Below are 21,747 nucleotides of genomic sequence, written 5' to 3'. Positions count from 1 at the left end.
GGGGAACAAAGAGTTCTCTAGCGATGATAGAGGTTACCAAAATAATTCGATGGACAGAGACACTCACTCTTGCAATCTATATCCCAGGATTGGAGAACTGGGAAGCAGATTTTCTAAGTCGCCAGACTTTTCATCCGGGGGAGTGGGAACTCCATCCGGAGGTGTTTGCACAATTGATTCAGCAATGGGGCACACCAGAATTGGATCTGATGGCGTCTCGTCAGAATGCCAAACTTCCTCTTTACGGGTCCAGGTCAAGGGAACCTCATGCAGTACTGATGGATGCTCTGGCAGTGCCCTGGTTGTTCAACCTGGCTTATGTGTTTCCACCATTTCCTCTCCTTCCTCGTTTGATTGCCAGAATCAAACAAGAGAGAGCTTCAGTGATTTTGATAGCACCTGCGTGGCCACGCAGGACTTGGTATGCAGACCTGGTGGACATGTCATCTCTTCCACCATGGACTCTGCCACTGAGACAGGACCTTCTGATTCAAGGTCCGTTCCAGCATCCAAATCTAGTTTCTCTGCAGCTGACTGCTTGGAGATTGAACGCTTGATCTTATCCAAGGGGGGGTTCTCTGAGTCGGTCATAGATACCTTGATTCAGACTCGAAAGCCTGTCACTAGGAAAATTTATCATAAGATATGGCGTAAATATCTTTATTGGTGCGAATCCAAAGGCTACTCATGCAGTAAGATCAGGATTCCTAGGATTTTGTCCTTTCTCCAAGAAGGATTGGAGAAGGGGCTATCAGCTAGTTCCTTAAAGGGACAGATATCTGCTTTATCAATTCTACTGCACAAACATCTGGCAGATGTTCCAGACGTTCTGTCAGGCTTTAGTTAGAATCAAGCCTGTGTTTAAACCTGTTGCTCCGCCATGGAGTTTGAATTTAGTTCTTAATGTTCTTCAAGGGGTTCCGTTTGAACCTATGCATTCCATAGATATTAAGCTTCTATCTTGGAAAGTTCTGTTTTTAGTTGCTATCTCTTCGGCTCGAAGAGTTTCTGAACTATCTGCATTGCAATGCGACTCACCTTATCTTGTTTTCCATGCTGATAAGGTGGTTCTGCATACCAAACCTGGATTCCTTCCTAAGGTTGTTACTAATAAGAATATCAATCAGGAAATTGTTGTTCTTTCTCTGTGTCCTAATCCCTCCTCTAAGAAGGAGCGTCTATTGCACAACTTGGACGTGGTTCGTGCTTTAAAGTTTTACTTGCAAGCGACCAAAGATTTCCGTCAAACATCTTCTTTTTTTGTTGTCTATTCTGGAAAACGTAGAGGTCAAAAAGCTACGGCTACCTCTCTTGCCTTTTGGCTAAAAAGCATCATCTGTTTGGCATACGAGACTGCTGGACAGCAGCCTCCTGAAAGAATTACAGCTCACTCTACTAGTGCGGTGGCTTCCACATGGGCTTTTAAAAATGATGCTTCTGTTGAACAGATTTGTAAGGCTGCGACTTGGTGTTCGCTTCGTACCTTTTCCAAATTTTACAAATTTGAAACCTTTGCTTCTTTGGAGGCTGTTTTTGGGAGAAAAGTTCTTCAAGCAGTGGTGCCTTCTGTTTAGGTATCTGTCTTGTCCCTCCCGTTCATCCGTGTCCTGTAGCTTTGGTATTGTATCCCACAAATAAAGGATGAATCCGTGGACTCGTCTTACCTTTATAGAAGAAAAGGAAATTTATGCTTACCTGATAAATTGGTTTCTTCTATGGTAAGACGAGTCCTGTCATTTTAAGACAGATTATAATTTTTTTTTATTTAAACTCAGTCACCTTTGCACCCTGTAGTTTCTCCTTTTTCTTCCTGTACCTTCGGTCGAATGACTGGGGGGTGGAGCTAAGGGAGGAGCTATATAGACAGCTCTGCTGTGGTGCTCTTTGCCACTTCCTGTTAGGAAGTATAATATCCCACAAGTAAAGGATGAATCCGTGGACTCGTCTTACCATAGAAGAAATCAATTTATCAGGTAAGCATAAATTTACTTTTTTAGAATTTATATTATCATTTTTTCTTCATTCTCTTGGTATCTTTATTTGCTAGCCCATTTTTGGAACAGCATCCTGGTTAGCGCTTGCTGATTGTTGACTACATTTAGCCACCAATCAGCAAGCACTATCAAGGTACTGAACTAAAAAATGGGCCGGCTCCTAAGCTAAGATTCTTGCTTTTCAAATAAAGATAGCAGGACAATGAATAAAAAAATGATAAAGGGGGGGGCGGAGCCTGCAGCCGTAGCTAACAGACGCATATTCTCTGAGCTCCTGGAGCATGGCTCAATAAAGTACTCTTTTTTACCAATAAGTTGATTAAATTCACTTATGTAATACTAATAACTGACCCAGAAACACAGCGGACTTTGAACATAGTTAATAATACAAAGTTTGACAACTCTAACCGGAGTAAGCCTCTTTATTGTTTGCAGCGACTCTCATTGCTGTGAGAAGCCTGAAGCTGGAAAGACAATTAAATATCTGTGACTGCTTTAAACGATCATGGAAGAAATACGAGCACTTCTATTCAAGCTTGATCAACAGATGGGCAATCACTTTGCTGAACTCTCTTCTCTTATCAGAAATGCAGGCGCCAAAGAGGACCGCGCAGCACCCAAGATGGCGGAGAACTATGTTGTAGGACAAGACAGGGAATCACTTATCCCTGTGGAAGCCGACTGTTGCATGATCCCTAACTCTGAGCCCTACCCGACTCAGCCTGGGATATTACAAGCTGATTTTCATGTGACATTGCCTACAGGGGAAACGAGTACTACCCATGCAGTAAAATTGCTCTACCCCCTTATACCCTTAACCCCTACTGTAATTCTTGAGGGTGTGAGTACCGGTCAAATGCAGAAGGCCTTTATCGCTAACACAGAGAAGGCAGGCGGAGGACTGCCTTTAAAGAAAGGAACGCGAGATCACTGGCTAGGTAATACATACCTTAGGCCACAGCAGGCTATAGCACACAATCTGGTGAGCGGACTAGATCACTTGAAGGACGGCGAAGACAGCAGTAGATTTGACGGCTCCCCTGTAGTGCTTTCTCAGAGCGCTTTCTACACTACCCAAGGCAGTAGCACCTTGGGCGATCTGAAGGCAATTGTGAGATCGCTATGTTATCTACCCTTGGCTATTTTGAACACTTTGCCATTGTATCCCCTCATCTATAACAGCGGCAGTGGGACAAGCTGGACAGTTTCAGGGATAGGATAGAGGTGAGATGCCTAACTACCTAATTACGGAGACTGGATATACACTGCGGCTACTAAGTCCAATTCTAGTCCTCCTTTCAGAACACTCTCATGGACAGTACTTAAGAGGACCGGACTAACTGAGCATATGCACACTGCAAGAAAAAAACAAGACTTACACTTAAAATATATGTTAATGTCTGACTCCGTCAATCTTGAATGTCTATGTTGATTAGATATCTGTTATAGCTATGCAATTTAGGTATGACTTGATGCACTATTTTACTTGTGTACCCAGAAATAGTTTATTACCTGCCTAACAACGTCAAGATCTGTTACTGCTTGATTTTCCATGTGTAACCGAATTTAAGCTACTTAGGTTATCTTCTAGGATAATATACTCTTAAGGACACCTATTAAGAAAATGACACGCATTTAAATGTCCCTCTTTTCTCTCTCAGCTTTTTTTTTTTTTTTTTTTTGAGGGGCTAATCTCCTATAAGCAATATGGTATCAATTAATATATACTGCAGCAAATACAGTAAACTTACTCACGTAATGGGTTATACATGTGGATTCCTGTTTGAGAAATTCACTACTCCTACTTTGCATTTATGGGTAATTACCTGCGACTCTATCTAATTGCAAGTCTAGTTATATGCTTTCCAAATGTTTTGCATTCTGTCTCATGTATAATTTTATATATATTTTTGAGTGCGGGGGCATAACTCGTACAGGAGCATAGTTAGGTTTAACGATACTGTGTCAGGCTTATGCCAGGGTCAATTTGTAAACTATTGGTTATTTAGCTTTAGAGATCTCCTGCATGATAGTTATAAGAGATATAATCTTTGAGATCTTGAGTCCCTAACTCCTATCCTTCACAAGTTTTGTTATACATCTGTTCATGGTATTGATGATTTTGGTATGCACTTAATGATATACCTCATACTACTATATAAGGTTTTGTGTCCTAGGAATGTCAATATCTGAGACTGAGAGATAGCTGGTTCTAAAATATTAACTCTTATTTTTATGTCCCTAGACCTTTTTAGGTTCCTACTATTTTTAAGATCCCTTAATAGTTACATATTCTGATATTATTATGTGCAGAATACCTACTTATAGTGTAAGTCTCAGAGGGGTACATGCCCACTACTTTGAGTACCATAATTACGATGGTACCACAGCTCCTAACTTGCTATATGAGCTATCCCTGACATCACACTTGCTCCTAAGCCTAGTCTCCACGACTGCTGATATGTGATGGTTTGATATAATGTTTTGCATATTAATATATGTCCATATTAGTATAGTAGTATTGCAAGTTTAATAACTGAAGGCTTATTCATCCCTATTATAATATATATCCCAAATGTCTAATTCCTTTTTCTGCCCTAGATTACCCCCCCAATATTATATTATAACTAACATAGGGCCTAGGTTTTAGAAAATATGACTCATTTGATTATGCTAATGTCATAGTTACCTTCCAAAAATTATTAATCCTAGAGGGGATATCTCTTACTTTTAGGTTTTGAAGTTAGTACAATGTCTGCCTTAATCCATATTTTATATCAGTTTTGGATTCCCTTCAGTAGTATACTTTATGATCCCACGAGCCAAAAGTCTACATATATGGTAATAACCCCCGATCATATAATTTTTCTTATATGCCCTCTTATTCATAGATGCTATATATCACATGTTCTTTTCTAATCCTATGATTTACCCCTAATCTTTCAGAAATCTTCTAGTAGGTCCCATGATATTTCTTTATGTAATCCTTGCTTTGGGCTCCGTCCCCCCCCCCCCATACTACCCTATATTTGACAAGCGGTGCTTATCCGCTGAATTTTCTACCCCCCCTTATATTTTTGAAAATAAAAATGTCAGTCGATAATTTACCCTTTACATTATATGTGTGGGACCATAAGTGTCCAATACATTCGTTATCATTCCTCTAGACAACATTTGCCATTACTGGTCCAAAAGAGGCCACTTGCGCTTTTGAGGAAATAATTGAAATATTTAAGCAATAAAAAAATAAAATAGAGGTTCTTGATATATACCTAGCTTTATACCAATTTGCTATTTCATGTATAAGATTAATTATTGTAAATGTGACACTGATGTTGTATTTTTTTCTTATGTTATATGGTATTTTACACATATTGTACTCACTAGCATAACCTCAATAAAAAACTTTTTCAAAAAAAAAAAAAATGATAAAGGGGTAAATTAAAAAGTTGCTTAAAATTGCATGCTCTATCTGAATTATGAAAGAAAAAAAAATTGGGTTTAGTATCCCTTTAAGCCAGTTTCATATGGTTAAGTGTATGGTGTACCCATGTATCCTCTGGACAGTTCACATCTGTATCCGTTCACAGTATTATGCCCATTAAACAAGGTATAACGTTAGTATAGAAAAATATTGCACACACTTATCCCCAGTCAAATCCGTTTCTTCTTATCATAATATATGGTTCACCTCTGTAGGGGGATTCTTGTTCGCTTACAGCTCCTTTCCGACATAACCTTTAGGCTCCATATCTTCTTTCAGATTGCCAGTCAACTGGTACATGAACACTCATGACGGATAGGCTGAACAGACTGTCAGTCGATTCCAGCACACCAATGAGATAGTGTTTTCATTAGCAAGATCATGCTACAGTCAGCTTTAAAATAGCAAACAATAAACTACAGTATAGTGGAGCACCAGTCTAAAATATAAAACATATAACTTTGTTGAATCTTCTAAAAAAAAAATTGGACAGCGGTTACAAAAGTAGAACACTAGAAAAATGGCAACTGATGCATTTCAGCTCACATGCCGTAAATCTTAGATTCAATAAAGTTACTTTTTTTTATTTTGGACCATTGCTCCTCTATAGTTTAAGAGAATGTAGATGTTTCATGCCTTATTTTCATGCAACATAGGCCATACATCCCTTGTAATGTAATTAGAAACTTTTCGAAAATGGTAATATTTCACTCCTCTGTATTGCTGATCTTACATTAATAGAATTATTTGATATCGAGTTCACTTCTGTTTCAGGCAGAATGATGCGAACAGCAGCACCGTAGCGCACATTCTGTGTGTGATAGGACATATTGCAAAGCACCTTCCTGCTGACACCAGAACTCATCTGATAGGTGAGAGCTCTTGTTCTCCGGTTATGTCTTGCTTGACAAATCAGTTAATTTTCCTTCCTAAACCTTTACAATGGACAGTAAGTTATCATTTTTTTTATAAACTTTATTGGTCATATTGACGATACAGAAAGCAATACGACATCCATTTATGCAATGACCATTATGAACATGTTCTAATATGCAAACATAAACAAGAAAACTTAAATGTATACTCATTGTTCTGGGAAGGCTTCTATGAGTAGATGTACTTGGTCCGTTTGTCAAAGTGATTCATAGGTAGGGGTATGAATCCAATTCATGAGGCATTGCTTATCCCACCTAAGTATATGATATGATGGCTCATCCAAGTAAGTTATCATTTTATTGAATTAATGAATTAAAATGTTAATAGGAAATGTGATGCTCTACTTGCTGAAATAAAAATGCAAATCATACAGTGCTGCAGAATCTGTTGGCGCTTTATAAATAAAGAATAAAATCTGAGATCACCTGCCATTGGCCTCCTGACTGGTTCAGGAGAGACATTCTATTTTGAGTGTACTCTATAATAAATTGTCTGTTTTGGTTGGAAGTTAAATGTGTATTTTATATTTAAATACATGGTCAGGAGATTTATAAACATTTATTCTGTATGATACAGTTTCATTGAAGATCTACATTAGGCAAATCAATGATATATGAAGATCAATGGAAATAAGGGTTGTTCATGTTTGAGTCGCATTCCCTTTGGTATTGTTTTAGCAAACCAGAGCAATGTTAAGCTGTTTTGTACTATAGTATCACATTCATTTCTTCTATAAGATACGACGAGTCCTCGAATTCATCCTTTACTTGTGGGATATTATCCTCCTGCTAACAGGAAGTGGCAAAGAGCACCACAGCAGAGCTGTCTATATAGCTCCTCCCTTGACTCCACCCCCCAGTCATTCTCTTTGCCTACTCTAAGTAATAGGAAGGGTAAAGTGAAAGAGGTGATAAAATATTAGTTTTTATTTTCTTCAAGCAAGACTTTTTTATTTTAAATGGTACTGGTGAGTGCTATTTTTTCCCAGGCAGCAGATGGATGAAGACTTCTGCCTGGAGACTGATGATCTTAGCAGTTGTTACTAAGATCCAGAGTAGTTCCCACAGAATGGCTGAGGAGTACTTTAGAAACTTCAGTGTGAGGAACGGTTTTCATGCTACAAGCATTGAGGTATGTTCAGTCATTTTTTTTCTGGAGAGACTGTGTTATTTCAGAATTGGCTGACAGTATCCCCATGAGGGAAAGTAAATAATAGTAAAGCAGTAATCCTAATGTATAGAGAGGGGTATTACTGGACCTGTATGTTGGGCTATAAAAAAATGGTTGACACTGATGACAGGATGTTTGTTGGCAAACGTTTCTATGTTGGGAGTTAAAATAACGTTTCTCTTGTTAAGTGTATCCAGTCCACGGATCATCCATTACTTATGGGATATTAACTCCTCCCCAACAGGAAGTGCAAGAGGATTCACCCAGCAGAGCTGCTATATAGCTCCTCCCCTAACTGCCATTACCAGTCATTCTCTTGCACCCAACGACTAGATAGGATGTGTGAGAGGACTATGGTGATTATATTTAGTTTTATACCTTCAATCAAAAGTTTGTTATTTTATAATAGCACAGGAGTGTGTTATTCCTTCTCTGGTAGAATTTGAAGAAGAATCTACCTGAGTTTTTACTATGATTTTAGCCGGCGTAGTTAAGATCATATTGCTGTTTCTCGGCCATCTGAGGAGAGGTAAACTTCAGATCAGGGGACAGCGGGCAGATTAATCTGCAAAGAGGTATGTAGCAGCTTATTATTTTCTGACAATGGAATTGATGAGAAAATTCTGCCATACCGATATAATGTAAACTCAGCCTTAAATGCAGTAGCAGCAACTGGTATCAGGCTGTCATGTATGTATATTTTACACTTCAGTATTCTGGGGAATGGCACTTCACTGGAATTATACTGTGTGCATAAGACTTTAGCCTAATTTGCAGGGACTGGCAACAGGCTCTTTAATAACACTTAATTTATGTTAAACGTTTTTTGCTGGCATGTAAAATCGTTTCATTTTCTGAGGTACTGGGTGAATAAAATGTTTTGGGCATTATTTTTTCCACTTGGCAGTTGTTTTATTTAATTTATGACAGTTTACTGATCTCTCTCACTGTTGTGTGTGAGGGGGAGGTCAAAAAATTCAGTCAGAAGCTCATTGTATTTCCTGCATGATCCGGTTCATCTCTACAGAACTCAGGGGTCTTCAAAACTTGTTTTGAGGGAGGTAATCATTCACAGCAGAGCTGTGAGATTGTAGTTGACTGTGATAAAAAAACGTTTATTTCTGTAACTTTTTTTTCTGCTATCAGGGTTAGTTATCCTTCGCTAATGGGAACAAGCCTTTGCTAAAATTGTGTTTTTTACAAAGATTTGATGCTATAACCTTTCAGTTTATTAACTTTCAACTGTCATAATTATTTCTGTGCTTCTTATAGGCACAGTACGTTTTCATATTATAGTAAATTACTTGAAAAGTATTTCCAAGTTGCTAGTTTATTTGCTAGTGTGTTAAACATGTCTGATTCAGAGGAAGACATCTGTGCTATATGTGCTAATGCCAAAGTGGAGCCCAATAGAAATTTATGTACTAACTGTATTGATGCTACTTTAAATAAAAGTCAATCTGTACAAATTGAACACATTTCACCAAACAACGAGGGGAGAGTTATGCCGACTAACTCGCCTCACGTGTCAGTACCTGCATCTCCCGCTCGGGGGGTGCGTGATATTGTGGCGCCAAGTACATCTGGGCGGCCATTACAAATCACATTACAGGATATGGCTACTGTTATGACTGAAGTTTTGGCTAAATTACCAGAACTAAGAGGTAAGCGTGATCACTCTGGGGTGAGAACAGAGTGCGCTGATAATGTTAGGGCCATGTCAGATACTGCGTCACAACTTGCAGAACATGAGGACGGAGAGCTTCATTCTGCGGCTGACGGTTCTGATCCAAACAGATTGGATTCAGATATTTCAAATTTTAAATTTAAGCTGGAAAACCTCCGTGTATTACTAGGGGAGGTGTTAGCGGCTCTGAATGATTGTAACACAGTTGCAATACCAGAAAAAATGTTTAGGTTGGATAAATATTTTGCGGTACCGTCGAGTACTGACGTTTTTCCTATACCTAAGAGACTTACTGAAATTGTTACTAAGGAATGGGATAGACCCGGTGTGCCGTTCTCACCCCCTCCGATATTTAGAAAGATGTTTCCAATAGACACCACCACACGGGACTTATGGCAAACGATCCCTAAGGTGGAGGGAGCAGTTTCTACTTTAGCTAAGCGTACCACTATCCCGGTGGAGGATAGCTGTGCCTTTTCAGATCCAATGGATAAAAAGTTAGAGGGTTACCTTAAGAAAATGTTTGTTCAACAAGGTTTTATATTGCAACCCCTTGCATGCATTGCGCCTGTCACGGCTGCAGCAGCATTTTGGTTTGAGTCTCTGGAAGGGACACTTGAATCAGCTCCATTAGATGAGATTACACACAGGCTTAAAGCTCTTAAGTTAGCTAACTCATTTATTTCAGATGCCGTAGTACATTTAACTAAGCTTACGGCTAAGAATTCCGGATTCGCCATTCAGGCGCGCAGAGCACTGTGGCTAAAATCCTGGTCAGCTGACGTTACTTCTAAGTCTAAATTTCTTAATATACCTTTCAAAGGGCAGACCTTATTCGGGCCCGGATTGAAAGAAATTATCGCTGACATTACAGGAGGTAAAGGCCATGCCCTGCCTCAAGACAGAGCCAAACCTAAGGCTAGACAATCTAATTTTCGTTCCTTTCGGAATTTCAAAGCAGGAGCAGCATCAACTTCCTCTGCTCCAAAACAAGAAGGATCTGTTGCTCGCTACAGACAAGGCTGGAGACCTAACCAGTCCTGGAACAAGGGCAAGCAGGCCAGGAAACCTGCTGGTGCCCCTAAAACAGCATGAATTGAGGGCCCCCGATCCGGGAACGGATCTAGTGGGGGGCAGACTTTCTTTCTTCGCCCAGGCTTGGGCAAGAGATGTCCAGGATCCCTGGGCGCTAGAGATATCTCAGGGATACCTTCTGGACTTCAAATACTCTCCCCCAAGAGAGAGATTTCATCTGTCAAGGTTGTCAACAAACCAAATAAAGAAAGAGGCGTTTCTACGCTGCGTACAAGAGCTTTTATTAATGGGAGTAATCCATCCAGTTCCACGGTCGGAACAGGGACAAGGGTTTTACTCAAATCTGTTTGTGGTTCCCAAAAAAGAGGGAACTTTCAGGCCAATCCTGGATTTAAAGATCCTAAACAAATTCCTAAGAGTTCCATCGTTCAAAATGGAAACTATTCGGACAATTTTACCCATGATCCAAAAGGGTCAGTACATGACCACAGTGGATTTAAAGGATGCTTACCTTCACATACCGATTCACAAAGATCATTACCGGTATCTAAGGTTTGCCTTTCTAGACAGGCATTACCAGTTTGTAGCTCTTCCATTCGGATTGGCTACGGCTCCGAGAATCTTCACAAAGGTTCTGGGTGCTCTTCTGGCGGTACTAAGACCGCAAGGAATTGCGGTAGCTCCGTACCTAGACGACATTCTGATACAAGCTTCAAGCTTTCAAACTGCCAAGTCTCATACAGAGTTAGTACTGGCATTTCTAAGGTCGCATGGATGGAAGGTGAACGAAAAGAAGAGTTCTCTCTTTCCACTCACAAGAGTTCCCTTCTTGGGGACTCTTATAGATTCTGTAGAAATGAAGATTTACCTGACAGAAGACAGGTTAACAAAGCTTCAAAATGCATGCCGTGTCCTTCATTCCATTCAACACCCGTCAGTAGCTCAATGCATGGAGGTGATCGGCTTAATGGTAGCAGCAATGGACATAGTACCCTTTGCACGCCTACATCTCAGACCGCTGCAATTGTGCATGCTAAGTCAGTGGAATGGGGATTACTCAGACTTGTCCCCTACTCTGAATCTGGATCAAGAGACCAGAAATTCTCTTCTGTGGTGGCTTTCTCGGCCACATCTGTCCAGGGGGATGCCATTCAGCAGGCCGGACTGGACAATTGTAACAGACGCCAGCCTACTAGGTTGGGGCGCTGTCTGGAATTCTCTGAAGGCTCAGGGACAATGGAATCAGGAGGAGAGTCTCCTACCAATAAACATTCTGGAATTGAGAGCAGTTCTCAATGCCCTTCTGGCTTGGCCCCAGTTAACAACTCGGGGGTTCATCAGGTTTCAGTCGGACAACATCACGACTGTAGCTTACATCAACCATCAGGGAGGGACAAGAAGCTCCCTAGCAATGATGGAAGTATCAAAGATAATTCGCTGGGCAGAGTCTCACTCTTGCCACCTGTCAGCAATCCACATCCCGGGAGTGGAGAACTGGGAGGCGGATTTCTTAAGTCGTCAGACTTTTCATCCGGGGGAGTGGGAACTTCATCCGGAGGTCTTTGCCCAAATACTTCGACGTTGGGGCAAACCAGAGATAGATCTCATGGCGTCTCGACAGAACGCCAAGCTTCCTCGTTACGGGTCCAGATCCAGGGATCCGGGAGCGGTTCTGATAGATGCTTTGACAGCACCTTGGACCTTCGGGATGGCTTATGTGTTTCCACCCTTCCCGATGCTTCCTCGATTGATTGCCAGAATCAAACAGGAGAGAGCATCAGTGATTCTAATAGCGCCTGCATGGCCACGCAGGACTTGGTATGCAGATCTAGTGGACATGTCATCCTGTCCACCTTGGTCGCTACCTCTGAAACAGGACCTTCTGATCCAGGGTCCCTTCAAACATCAAAATCTAATTTCTCTGAAGCTGACTGCTTGGAAATTGAACGCTTGATTTTATCAAAACGTGGTTTTTCTGAGTCAGTTATTGATACCTTAATACAGGCTAGGAAGCCTGTTACCAGAAAGATTTACCATAAGATATGGCGCAAATACTTATATTGGTGCGAATCCAAGAGTTACTCATGGAGTAAGGTTAGGATTCCGAGGATATTGTCTTTTCTACAAGAAGGTTTAGAAAAGGGTTTATCCGCTAGTTCCTTAAAGGGACAGATTTCAGCTCTGTCCATTCTTTTACACAAACGTCTGTCATAAGTTCCGGACGTTCAAGCTTTTTGTCAGGCTTTAGCTAGGATCAAGCCTGTGTTTAAAACTGTTGCTCCACCATGGAGTTTGAACTTAGTTCTTAATGTTTTACAGGGGGTTCCGTTTAAACCCCTTCATTCTATTGATATCAAGTTGTTATCTTGGAAAGTTCTGTTTTTAATGGCGATTTCCTCGGCTCGAAGAGTCTCTGAGTTATCTGCCTTACATTGTGATTCTCCTTATCTGATTTTTCATTCAGACAAGGTAGTTCTGCGTACTAAACCTGGGTTCCTACCTAAGGTGGTCACTAACAGGAATATCAATCAAGAGATTGTGGTTCCATCTTTGTGTCCTAATCCTTCTTCGAAAAAGGAACGTCTGCTACACAATCTAGATGTAGTCCGTGCCCTGAAATTTTATCTACAGGCAACTAAGGATTTTCGACAAACGTCTTCCCTGTTTGTCGTTTATTCTGGTCAGAGGAGAGGTCAAAAAGCTTCGGCTACCTCTCTCCTTGCTCTCCTTTTGGCTTCGTAGCATAATACGGTTAGCCTATGAGACTGCTGGACAGCAGCCTCCTGAAAGAATTACAGCACATTCTACTAGAGCTGTGGCTTCCACTTGGGCCTTTAAGAATGAGGCTTCTGTTGAACAGATTTGCAAGGCTGCAACTTGGTCTTCTCTTCATACTTTTTTCAAATTTTACAAATTTGACACTTTTGCTTCTTCGGAGGCTGTTTTTGGGAGAAAGGTTCTTCAGGCAGTGGTTCCTTCCGTATAAAGAGCCTGCCTGTCCCTCCCGTCATCCGTGTACTTTAGCTTTGGTATTGGTATCCCATAAGTAATGGATGATCCGTGGACTGGATACACTTAACAAGAGAAAACATAATTTATGCTTACCTGATAAATTTATTTCTCTTGTAGTGTATCCAGTCCACGGCCCGCCCTGTCACTTTAAGGCAGGTAATTTTTCCATTAAACTACAGTCACCACTGCACCCTATGGTTTTCCTTTGTCTGCATGTTTTCGGTCGAATGACTGGTAATGGCAGTTAGGGGAGGAGCTATATAGCAGCTCTGCTGGGTGAATCCTCTTGCACTTCCTGTTGGGGAGGAGTTAATATCCCATAAGTAATGGATGATCCGTGGACTGGATACACTACAAGAGAAATAAATTTATCAGGTAAGCATAAATTATGTTTTTTAAATGGTACCGGAGTGTACTGTTTATCTCAGGCAGTATTTGGAAGAAGAATCTGCCTGCGTTTTCTATGATCTTAGCAGAAGTAACTAAGATCCTTTGCTGTTCTCACATATTCTGAGGAGTGAGGTAACTTCAGAGGGGGAATAGCGTGCAGGTTTGCTGCAATAAGGTATGTGCAGTTAAAATATTTTTCTAGGGATGGAATTTGCTATAAAATGCTGCTGATACCGAAGTAATGTAAGTAAAGCCTTAAATGCAGTGATAGCGACTGGTATCAGGCTTATTAATAGAGATACATACTCTTATAAAAGTGTATTTTAAAACGTTTGCTGGCATGTTTAATCGTTTTTTATATATGTTTGGTGATAAAACTTATTGGGGCCCTAGTTTTTTCCACATGGCTGGCATGAATTTTGCCTAGAAACAGTTCCTTGAGGCTTTCCACTGTTGTAATATGAGTGGGAGGGGCCTATTTTAGCGCTTTTTTTGCGCAGCAAAAATTACAGACACAGACATCCAGCTTCTTCCTGCATGTTCCAGGACTTCTCTGAAGGGCTCAAAAGGCTTCAAAAGTCGTGTTGAGGGAGGTAAAAAGCCACAGTAGAGCTGTGGCAGTTGTTGTGACTGTTTGAAAAACGTTTTTGTCATTTATTATTCCGTTTTTGGTATTAAGGGGTTAATCATCCATTTGCAAGTGGGTGCAATGCTCTGCTAACTTGTTACATACACTGTAAAAGTTTTGTTAGTGTAACTGCCTTTTTTCACTGTTAATTCAAATTTTGACAAAATTTGTGTTGCTTAAAGGCGCAGTAACGTTTTTTATATTGCTTGTAAACTTGTTTAAAGTGTTTTCCAAGCTTGCTAGTCTCATTGCTAGTCTGTTTAAACATGTCTGATACAGAGGAACCTACTTGTTCATTATGTTTGAAAGCCATGGTGGATCCCCATAGGAGAATGTGTACTAAATGTATTGATTTCACCTTAAACAGTAAAGATCAGTCTTTATCTATAAAAGAATTATCACCAGAGGGTTCTATCGAGGGGGAAGTTATGCCGACTAACTCTCCCCACGTGTCAGACCCTTCGCCTCCCGCTCAGGGGACGCACGCTAATATGGCGCCAATTACATCAGGGACGCCCATAGCGATTACCTTGCAGGACATGGCTGCAATCATGAATAATACCCTGTCAGAGGTATTATCTAGATTGCCTTAATTAAGAGGCAAGCGCGATAGCTCTGGGGTTAGGAGAGATACAGAGCGCGCAAATGCTGTAAGAGCCATGTCTGATACTGCGTCACAGTATGCAGAACATGAGGACGGAGAGCTTCATTCTGTGGGTGACATCTCTGACTCTGGGAAACCTGATTCAGAGATTTCTAATTTTAAATTTAAGCTTGAGAACCTCCGTGTATTGCTTGGGGAGGTATTAGCTGCTCTGAATGACTGTAACACAGTTGCAATTCCAGAGAAATTGTGTAGGCTGGATAGATACTATGCGGTGCCGGTGTGTACTGATGTTTTTCCTATACCTAAAAGGCTTACAGAAATTATTAGCAAGGAGTGGGATAGGCCCGGTGTGCCCTTTTCTCCAACATAGGTGTGTCCGGTCCACGGCGTCATCCTTACTTGTGGGATATTCTCTTCCCCAACAGGAAATGGCAAAGAGCCCAGCAAAGCTGGTCACATGATCCCTCCTAGGCTCCGCCTACCCCAGTCATTCTCTTTGCCGTTGTACAGGCAACATCTCCACGGAGATGGCTTAGAGTTTTTTAGTGTTTAACAAAGGATTTTAGACAAACATCTTCCTTGTTTGTTGTTTATTCCGGTAAAAGGAGAGGTGAAAAAGCAACTTCTACCTCTCTCTCTTTTTGGATTAAAAGCATCATCAGATTGGCTTACGAGACTGCCGGACGGCAGCCTCCCGAAAGAATCACGGCTCATTCCACTAGGGCTGTGGCTTCCACATGGGCCTTCAAGAACGAGGCTTCTGTTGATCAGATATGTAGGGCAGCGACTTGGTCTTCACTGCACACTTTTACCAAATTTTACAAGTTTGATACTTTTGCTTCTTCTGAGGCTATTTTTGGGAGAAAGGTTTTGCAAGCCGTGGTGCCTTCCATTTAGGTGACCTGATTTGCTCCCTCCCTTCATCCGTGTCCTAAAGCTTTGGTATTGGTTCCCACAAGTAAGGATGACGCCGTGGACCGGACACACCTATGTTGGAGAAAACAGAATTTATGTTTACCTGATAAATTACTTTCTCCAACGGTGTGTCCGGTCCACGGCCCGCCCTGGTTTTTTTAATCAGGTCTGATAATTTATTTTCTTTAACTACAGTCACCACGGTACCATATGGTTTCTCCTATGCAAATATTCCTCCTTAACGTCGGTCGAATGACTGGGGTAGGCGGAGCCTAGGAGGGATCATGTGACCAGCTTTGCTGGGCTCTTTGCCATTTCCTGTTGGGGAAGAGAATATCCCACAAGTAAGGATGACGCCGTGGACCGGACACACCGTTGGAGAAAGTAATTTATCAGGTAAACATAAATTCTGTTTTCCCCACCTCCTATATTTAGAAAAATGTTTCCAATAGACGCCACTACACGGGACTTATGGCAGACGGTCCCTAAGGTGGAGGGAGCAGTTTCTACTTTAGCAAAGCGTACCACTATCCCGGTTGAGGACAGTTGTGCTTTTTCAGATCCAATGGATAAAAAATTGGAGGGTTACCTTAAGAAAATGTTTATTCAACATGGTTTTATTTTGCAGCCCCTTGCATGCATTGCGCCTGTCACTGCTGCGGCGGCATTCTGGTTTGAGGCCCTGGAAGAGGCCATCCATACAGCTCCATTGGAGGAAATTATTGACAAGCTTAGAACGCTTAAGCTAGCTAACTCATTTGTTTCTGATGCCATTGTTCATTTGACTAAACTAACGGCTAAGAATTCCGGATTCGCCATCGAGGCGCGTAGGGCGTTATGGCTTAAATCTTGGTGAGCTGACGTGACTTCGAATTCTAAATTACTCAACATTCCTTTCAAGGGGCAGACCTTATTCTGGCCTGGCTTGAAGGAAATTATTGCTGACATTACTGGAGGCAAGGGTCATACCCTTCCTCAGGACAGGGCCAAATCAAAGGCCAAACAGTCTAATTTTCGTGCCTTTCGAAATTTCAAGGCAGGAGCAGCATCAACTTCCTCCGCTTCAAAACAAGAGGGAACTGTTGCTCATTCCAGACAGGCCTGGAAACCTAACCAGGCCTGGAACAAGGGCAAGCAGGCCAGAAAACCTGCTGCTGCCCCCAAGACAGCATGAAGGAACGGCCCCCTATCCGGAAACGGATCTAGTGGGGGGCAGACTTTCTCTCTTCGCCCAGGCGTGGGCAAGAGATGTTCAGGATCCCTGGGCGTTGGAGATCATATCTCAGGGATATCTTCTGGACTTCAAAGCTTCTCCTCCACATGGGAGATTTCATCTTTCAAGGTTATCAGCAAACCAGATAAAGAAAGAGGCATTCCTATGCTGTGTGCAAGACCTCCTAGTAATGGGAGTGATCCATCCAGTTCCGCGGACGGAACAGGGACAGGGGTTTTATTCAAATCTGTTTGTGGTTCCCAAGAAAGAGGGAACCTTCAGACCAATCTTGGATCTAAAGATCTTAAACAAATTCCTCAGAGTTCCATCATTCAAGATGGAAACTATTCGGACCATCCTACCCATGATCCAAGAGGGTCAGTATATGACCACAGTGGACTTAAAGGATGTCTACCTTCACATACCGATTCACAAAGATCATCATCGGTTCCTAAGATTTGCCTTTCTAGACAGGCATTACCAATTTGTAGCTCTTCCCTTCGGGTTGGCCACAGCCCCGAGAATTTTTACAAAGGTTCTGGGCTCACTAATGGCGGTTCTAAGACCGCGAGGCATAGCGGTGGCTCCGTATCTAGACGACATCCTGATACAGGCGTCAAGCTTTCAAATTGCCAAGTCTCATACAGAGATAGTTCTGGCATTTCTGAGGTCGCATGGGTGGAAAGTGAACGTGGAATAGAGTTCTCTATCCCCACTCACAAGAATCACCTTCCTAGGGACTCTTATAGATCCTGTAGAGATGAAAATTTACCTGACTGAGTCCAGGTTATCAAAACTTCTAAATGCTTGCCGTGTCCTTCATTCCATTCCACGTCCGTCAGTGGCTCAGTGCATGGAAGTAATCGGCTTAATGGTAGCGGCAATGGACATAGTGCCATTTGCGCGCCTGCATCTCAGACCGCTGCAGTTATGCATGCTATGTCAGTGGAATGGGGATTACTCAGATTTGTCCCCTCTACTAAATCTGGATCAAGAGACCAGAGATTCTCTTCTCTGGTGGCGGACGATTGTAACAGATGCCAGCCTTCTAGGTTGGGGCGCAGTTTGGAACTCCCTGAAGGCTCAGGGATCGTGGACTCAGGAGGGGAAACTCCTCCCAATAAATATTCTGGAGTTAAGAGCAATATTCAATGCTCTTCTAGCTTGGCCTCAGTTAGCAACCCTGAGGTTCATCAGATTTCAGTCGGACAACATCACGACTGTGGCTTACATCAACCATCAAGGGGGAACCAGGAGTTCCCTAGCGATGTTAGAAGTCTCAAAGATAATTCGCTGGGCAGAGTCTCACTCTTGCCACCTGTCAGCGATCCACATCCCAGGCGTAGAGAACTGGGAGGCGGATTTTCTAAGTCGTCAGACTTTTCATCCGGGGGAGTGGGAACTTCATCCGGAGGTGTTTGCTCAGTTGATTCATCGTTGGGGCAAACCAGAGTTGGATCTCATGGCATCTCGCCAGAACGCCAAGCTTCCTTGTTACGGATCCAGGTCCAGGGACCCAGAAGCGACGCTGATAGATGCTCTAGCAGCGCCTTGGTTCTTCAACCTGGCTTATGTGTTTCCACCGTTTCCTCTGCTTCCTCGACTGATTGCCAAAATCAAACAGGAGAGAGCATCGGTGATTCTGATAGCACCTGCGTGGCCACGCAGGACTTGGTATGCAGACCTAGTGGACATGTCATCCTTTCCACCATGGACTCTGACAGGACCTTCTGATACACGGTCCTTTCAATCATCCAAATCTAATTTCTCTGAGACTGACTGCATGGAGATTGAACGCTTGATTCTATCAAGGCGTGGCTTCTCCGAGTCAGTCATTGATACCTTAATACAGGCATGAAAGCCTGTCACCAGGAAAATCTACCATAAGATATGGCGTAAATATCTTTATTGGTGTGAATCCAAGAATTACTCATGGAGTAAGGTTAGGATTCCTAGGATATTGTCCTTTCTCCAAGAGGGTTTGGACAAAGGATTATCAGCTAGTTCTTTAAAAGGACAGATTTCTGCTCTGTCTATTCTTTTGCACAAGCGTCTGGCAGAGGTTCCAGACGTCCAGGCATTTTGTCAGGCTTTGGTTAGAATTAAGCCTGTGTTTAAACCTGTTGCTCCCTCCATGGAGCTTAAAGTTCTTCAAGGAGTTCCATTTGAACCCCTTCATTCCATTGATATTAAACTTTTATCTTGGAAAGTTCTGTTTTTGATGGCTATTTCCTCGGCTCGAAGAGTCTCTGAGCTATCTGCCTTACAATGTGATTCTCCTTATCTGATTTTTCATGCAGATAAGGTAGTTCTGCGTACCAAACCTAGATTTTTACCTAAGGTGGTTTCTAACAAGAATATCAATCAAGAGATTGTTGTTCCATCATTGTGTCCTAATCCTTCTTCAAAGAAGGAACGTCTTTTACATAATCTGGACGTAGTCCGTGCCTTGAAGTTTTACTTACAAGCTACTAAAGATTTTCGCCAAACATCTTCCCTGTTTGTCGTTTACTCTGGACAGAGGAGAGGTCAAAAAGCTTCGGCATCCTCTTTCCTTTTGGCTTCGGAGCATAATTCGCTTAGCCTATGAGACTGCTGGACAGCAGCCCCCTGAAAGGATTACAGCTCATTCTACTAGAGCTGTGGCTTCCACCTGGGCCTTTAAAAATGAGGCCTCTGTTGAACAGATTTGCAAGGCTGCGACTTGGTCTTCGCTTCATACCTTTTCAAAATTTTACAAATTTGATACTTTTGCTTCTTCGGAGGCTGTTTTTGGGAGAAAGGTTCTTCAGGCAGTGGTTCCTTCCGTTTAATCCTGCCTTGTCCCTCCCATCATCCGTGTACTTTAGCTTTGGTATTGGTATCCCATAAGTAATGGATGATCCGTGGACTGGATACACTTAACAAGAGAAAACATAATTTATGCTTACCTGATAAATTTATTTCTCTTGTAGTGTATCCAGTCCACGGCCCGCCCTGTCCTTTTAAGGCAGGTCTAAATTTAATTAAACTACAGTCACCACTGCACCCTATGGTTTCTCCTGTCTCGTCTTGTTTCGGTCGAATGACTGGATATGGCAGTGAGGGGAGGAGCTGTGGGTGATCCTCTTGCAACTTCCTGTTGGGAAGGAGAATATCCCATAAGTAATGGATGATCCGTGGACTGGATACACTACAAGAGAAATAAATTTATCAGGTAAGCATAAATTATGTTTTTTTGTGGCAAACGTTTTGACTTTATTTTAACAATGGAAGGTACACATGGCTTCACTTAGATGAGTATATGAACTCACATGGCAAGGTTTTAGACTGCTCTGGTGCGGTTATTGTTAAGGCTGTGAGACATCGAGTTAGATGGGCGGGGCCTATTTTCACGCCTCAGTTGCGCAGTTGTTGTTCCCATGCAAGCTCCAACTCCGGTGGGCCTTTCAGGAAAGTTTGGGCCTAATCGAAAGGTTAATCCGATTTTGCAGACCCTTGAGGTGCAGGGGGTGTTTTTGTTTAACTATAACGTTTTTGATATAGCGTTTTTTGTTCTTAAGGGTTAAGTATTCCTTTCCTTGTGGGGCAATCTTAACTGATAAGTTGGGATACATTTATCATAAAATTGAGATAATTTTATCGTTTTAAAGCAGTTTTGGAAAAATTGTATGCTTTTTTTCTCTTAAAGGCGCAGTACCGTTTTTTCAGATTATTTTTTTTACAAAATAAAGTGTTTTCAAGCCTGTTTGTGGTCATTACTAGCCTGTTTTAACATGTCTGACATTGAGGAAAGCCAGTGTTCTATGTGTTTAGAAGCCATTGTGGAACCCCCACTTCAAATGTGCCCCTCATGTACTGAAAGGGCCTTACATTGCAAAGAACATATTTTAGCTGATAAAAGTATGTCTCGGGATGATTCTCAGTCAGAAGAGAATCAGGTTATGCCATCTACTTCTCCAAAAATGTCACAACCTTTAACACCCGCCCAAGCGACGCCAAGTACTTCTAGTGCGTCTAATTCTTTCACCCTGCAAGATATGGCTGCAGTTATGTCTACTACCCTTACAGAGGTATTATCTAAACTGCCTGGTTTACAGGGTAAGAGCAGTAGGTCCAGTATTAGAGTAAAAATGCTGAGCCCTCTGATGCTTTATTGGCCATCTCCGATGAACGCTCACAGTGTTCTGATTTGGGGGTGGGGGTATTGCTGTCTGAGGGAGAGCTTTCTGATTCAGGAAAGATGTTCCCTCAAACAGACTCAGATGTGACGGCCTTTAAGTTTAAGCTTGAACACCTCCGCTTGTTACTCAGGGAGGTTTTAGTGACTCTGGATGATTGTGACCCTATTGTCATCCCACCAGAGAAACTGTGTAAAATGGATAAATATCTAGAGGTCCCTACTTACACTAATGTTTTTCCAGTCCTTAGAAGAATTTCGGACATTGAATGGGATAGACCAGGCATTCCGTTCTCTCCCCCTCCTACTTTTAAGAAAATGTTTCCCATATCTGACACTATTCGGGACTCGTGGCAGACGGTCCCTAAGGTGGAGGGAGCTATTTTTACCCTGGCTAAGCGTACAACTATACCTATTGAGGACAGTTGTGCTTTCAAAGATCCTATGGATAAAAAATTAAAAGGGCTTCTAAAGAAGTTGTTTATTCATCAGGGTTTTCTTCTCCAACCTATAGCGT

The 21,747-nt window shown here is 41.9% G+C and overlaps 1 protein-coding gene across 1 annotated transcript in view; it reads left to right on the top strand.

The window, feature by feature from the left end:
* NCAPD3 (non-SMC condensin II complex subunit D3) overlaps positions 1-21,747 on the top strand; it is a 273,275-nt gene that overhangs the window by 126,353 nt on the left and 125,175 nt on the right. Inside the window, exon 18 of the mRNA XM_053691510.1 lies at positions 6,253-6,350. Within this exon, the coding sequence (XP_053547485.1) occupies positions 6,253-6,350 (98 nt within the window). The remainder of the gene's footprint in view (positions 1-6,252; positions 6,351-21,747) is intronic.

Source organism: Bombina bombina, chromosome 8, assembly GCF_027579735.1.
Source record: "Bombina bombina isolate aBomBom1 chromosome 8, aBomBom1.pri, whole genome shotgun sequence".
Classification (NCBI taxonomy): domain Eukaryota; kingdom Metazoa; phylum Chordata; class Amphibia; order Anura; family Bombinatoridae; genus Bombina; species Bombina bombina.
Note: the sequence above shows the minus strand (reverse complement) of the source record. Positions and strands in the feature narration are given on the sequence as shown.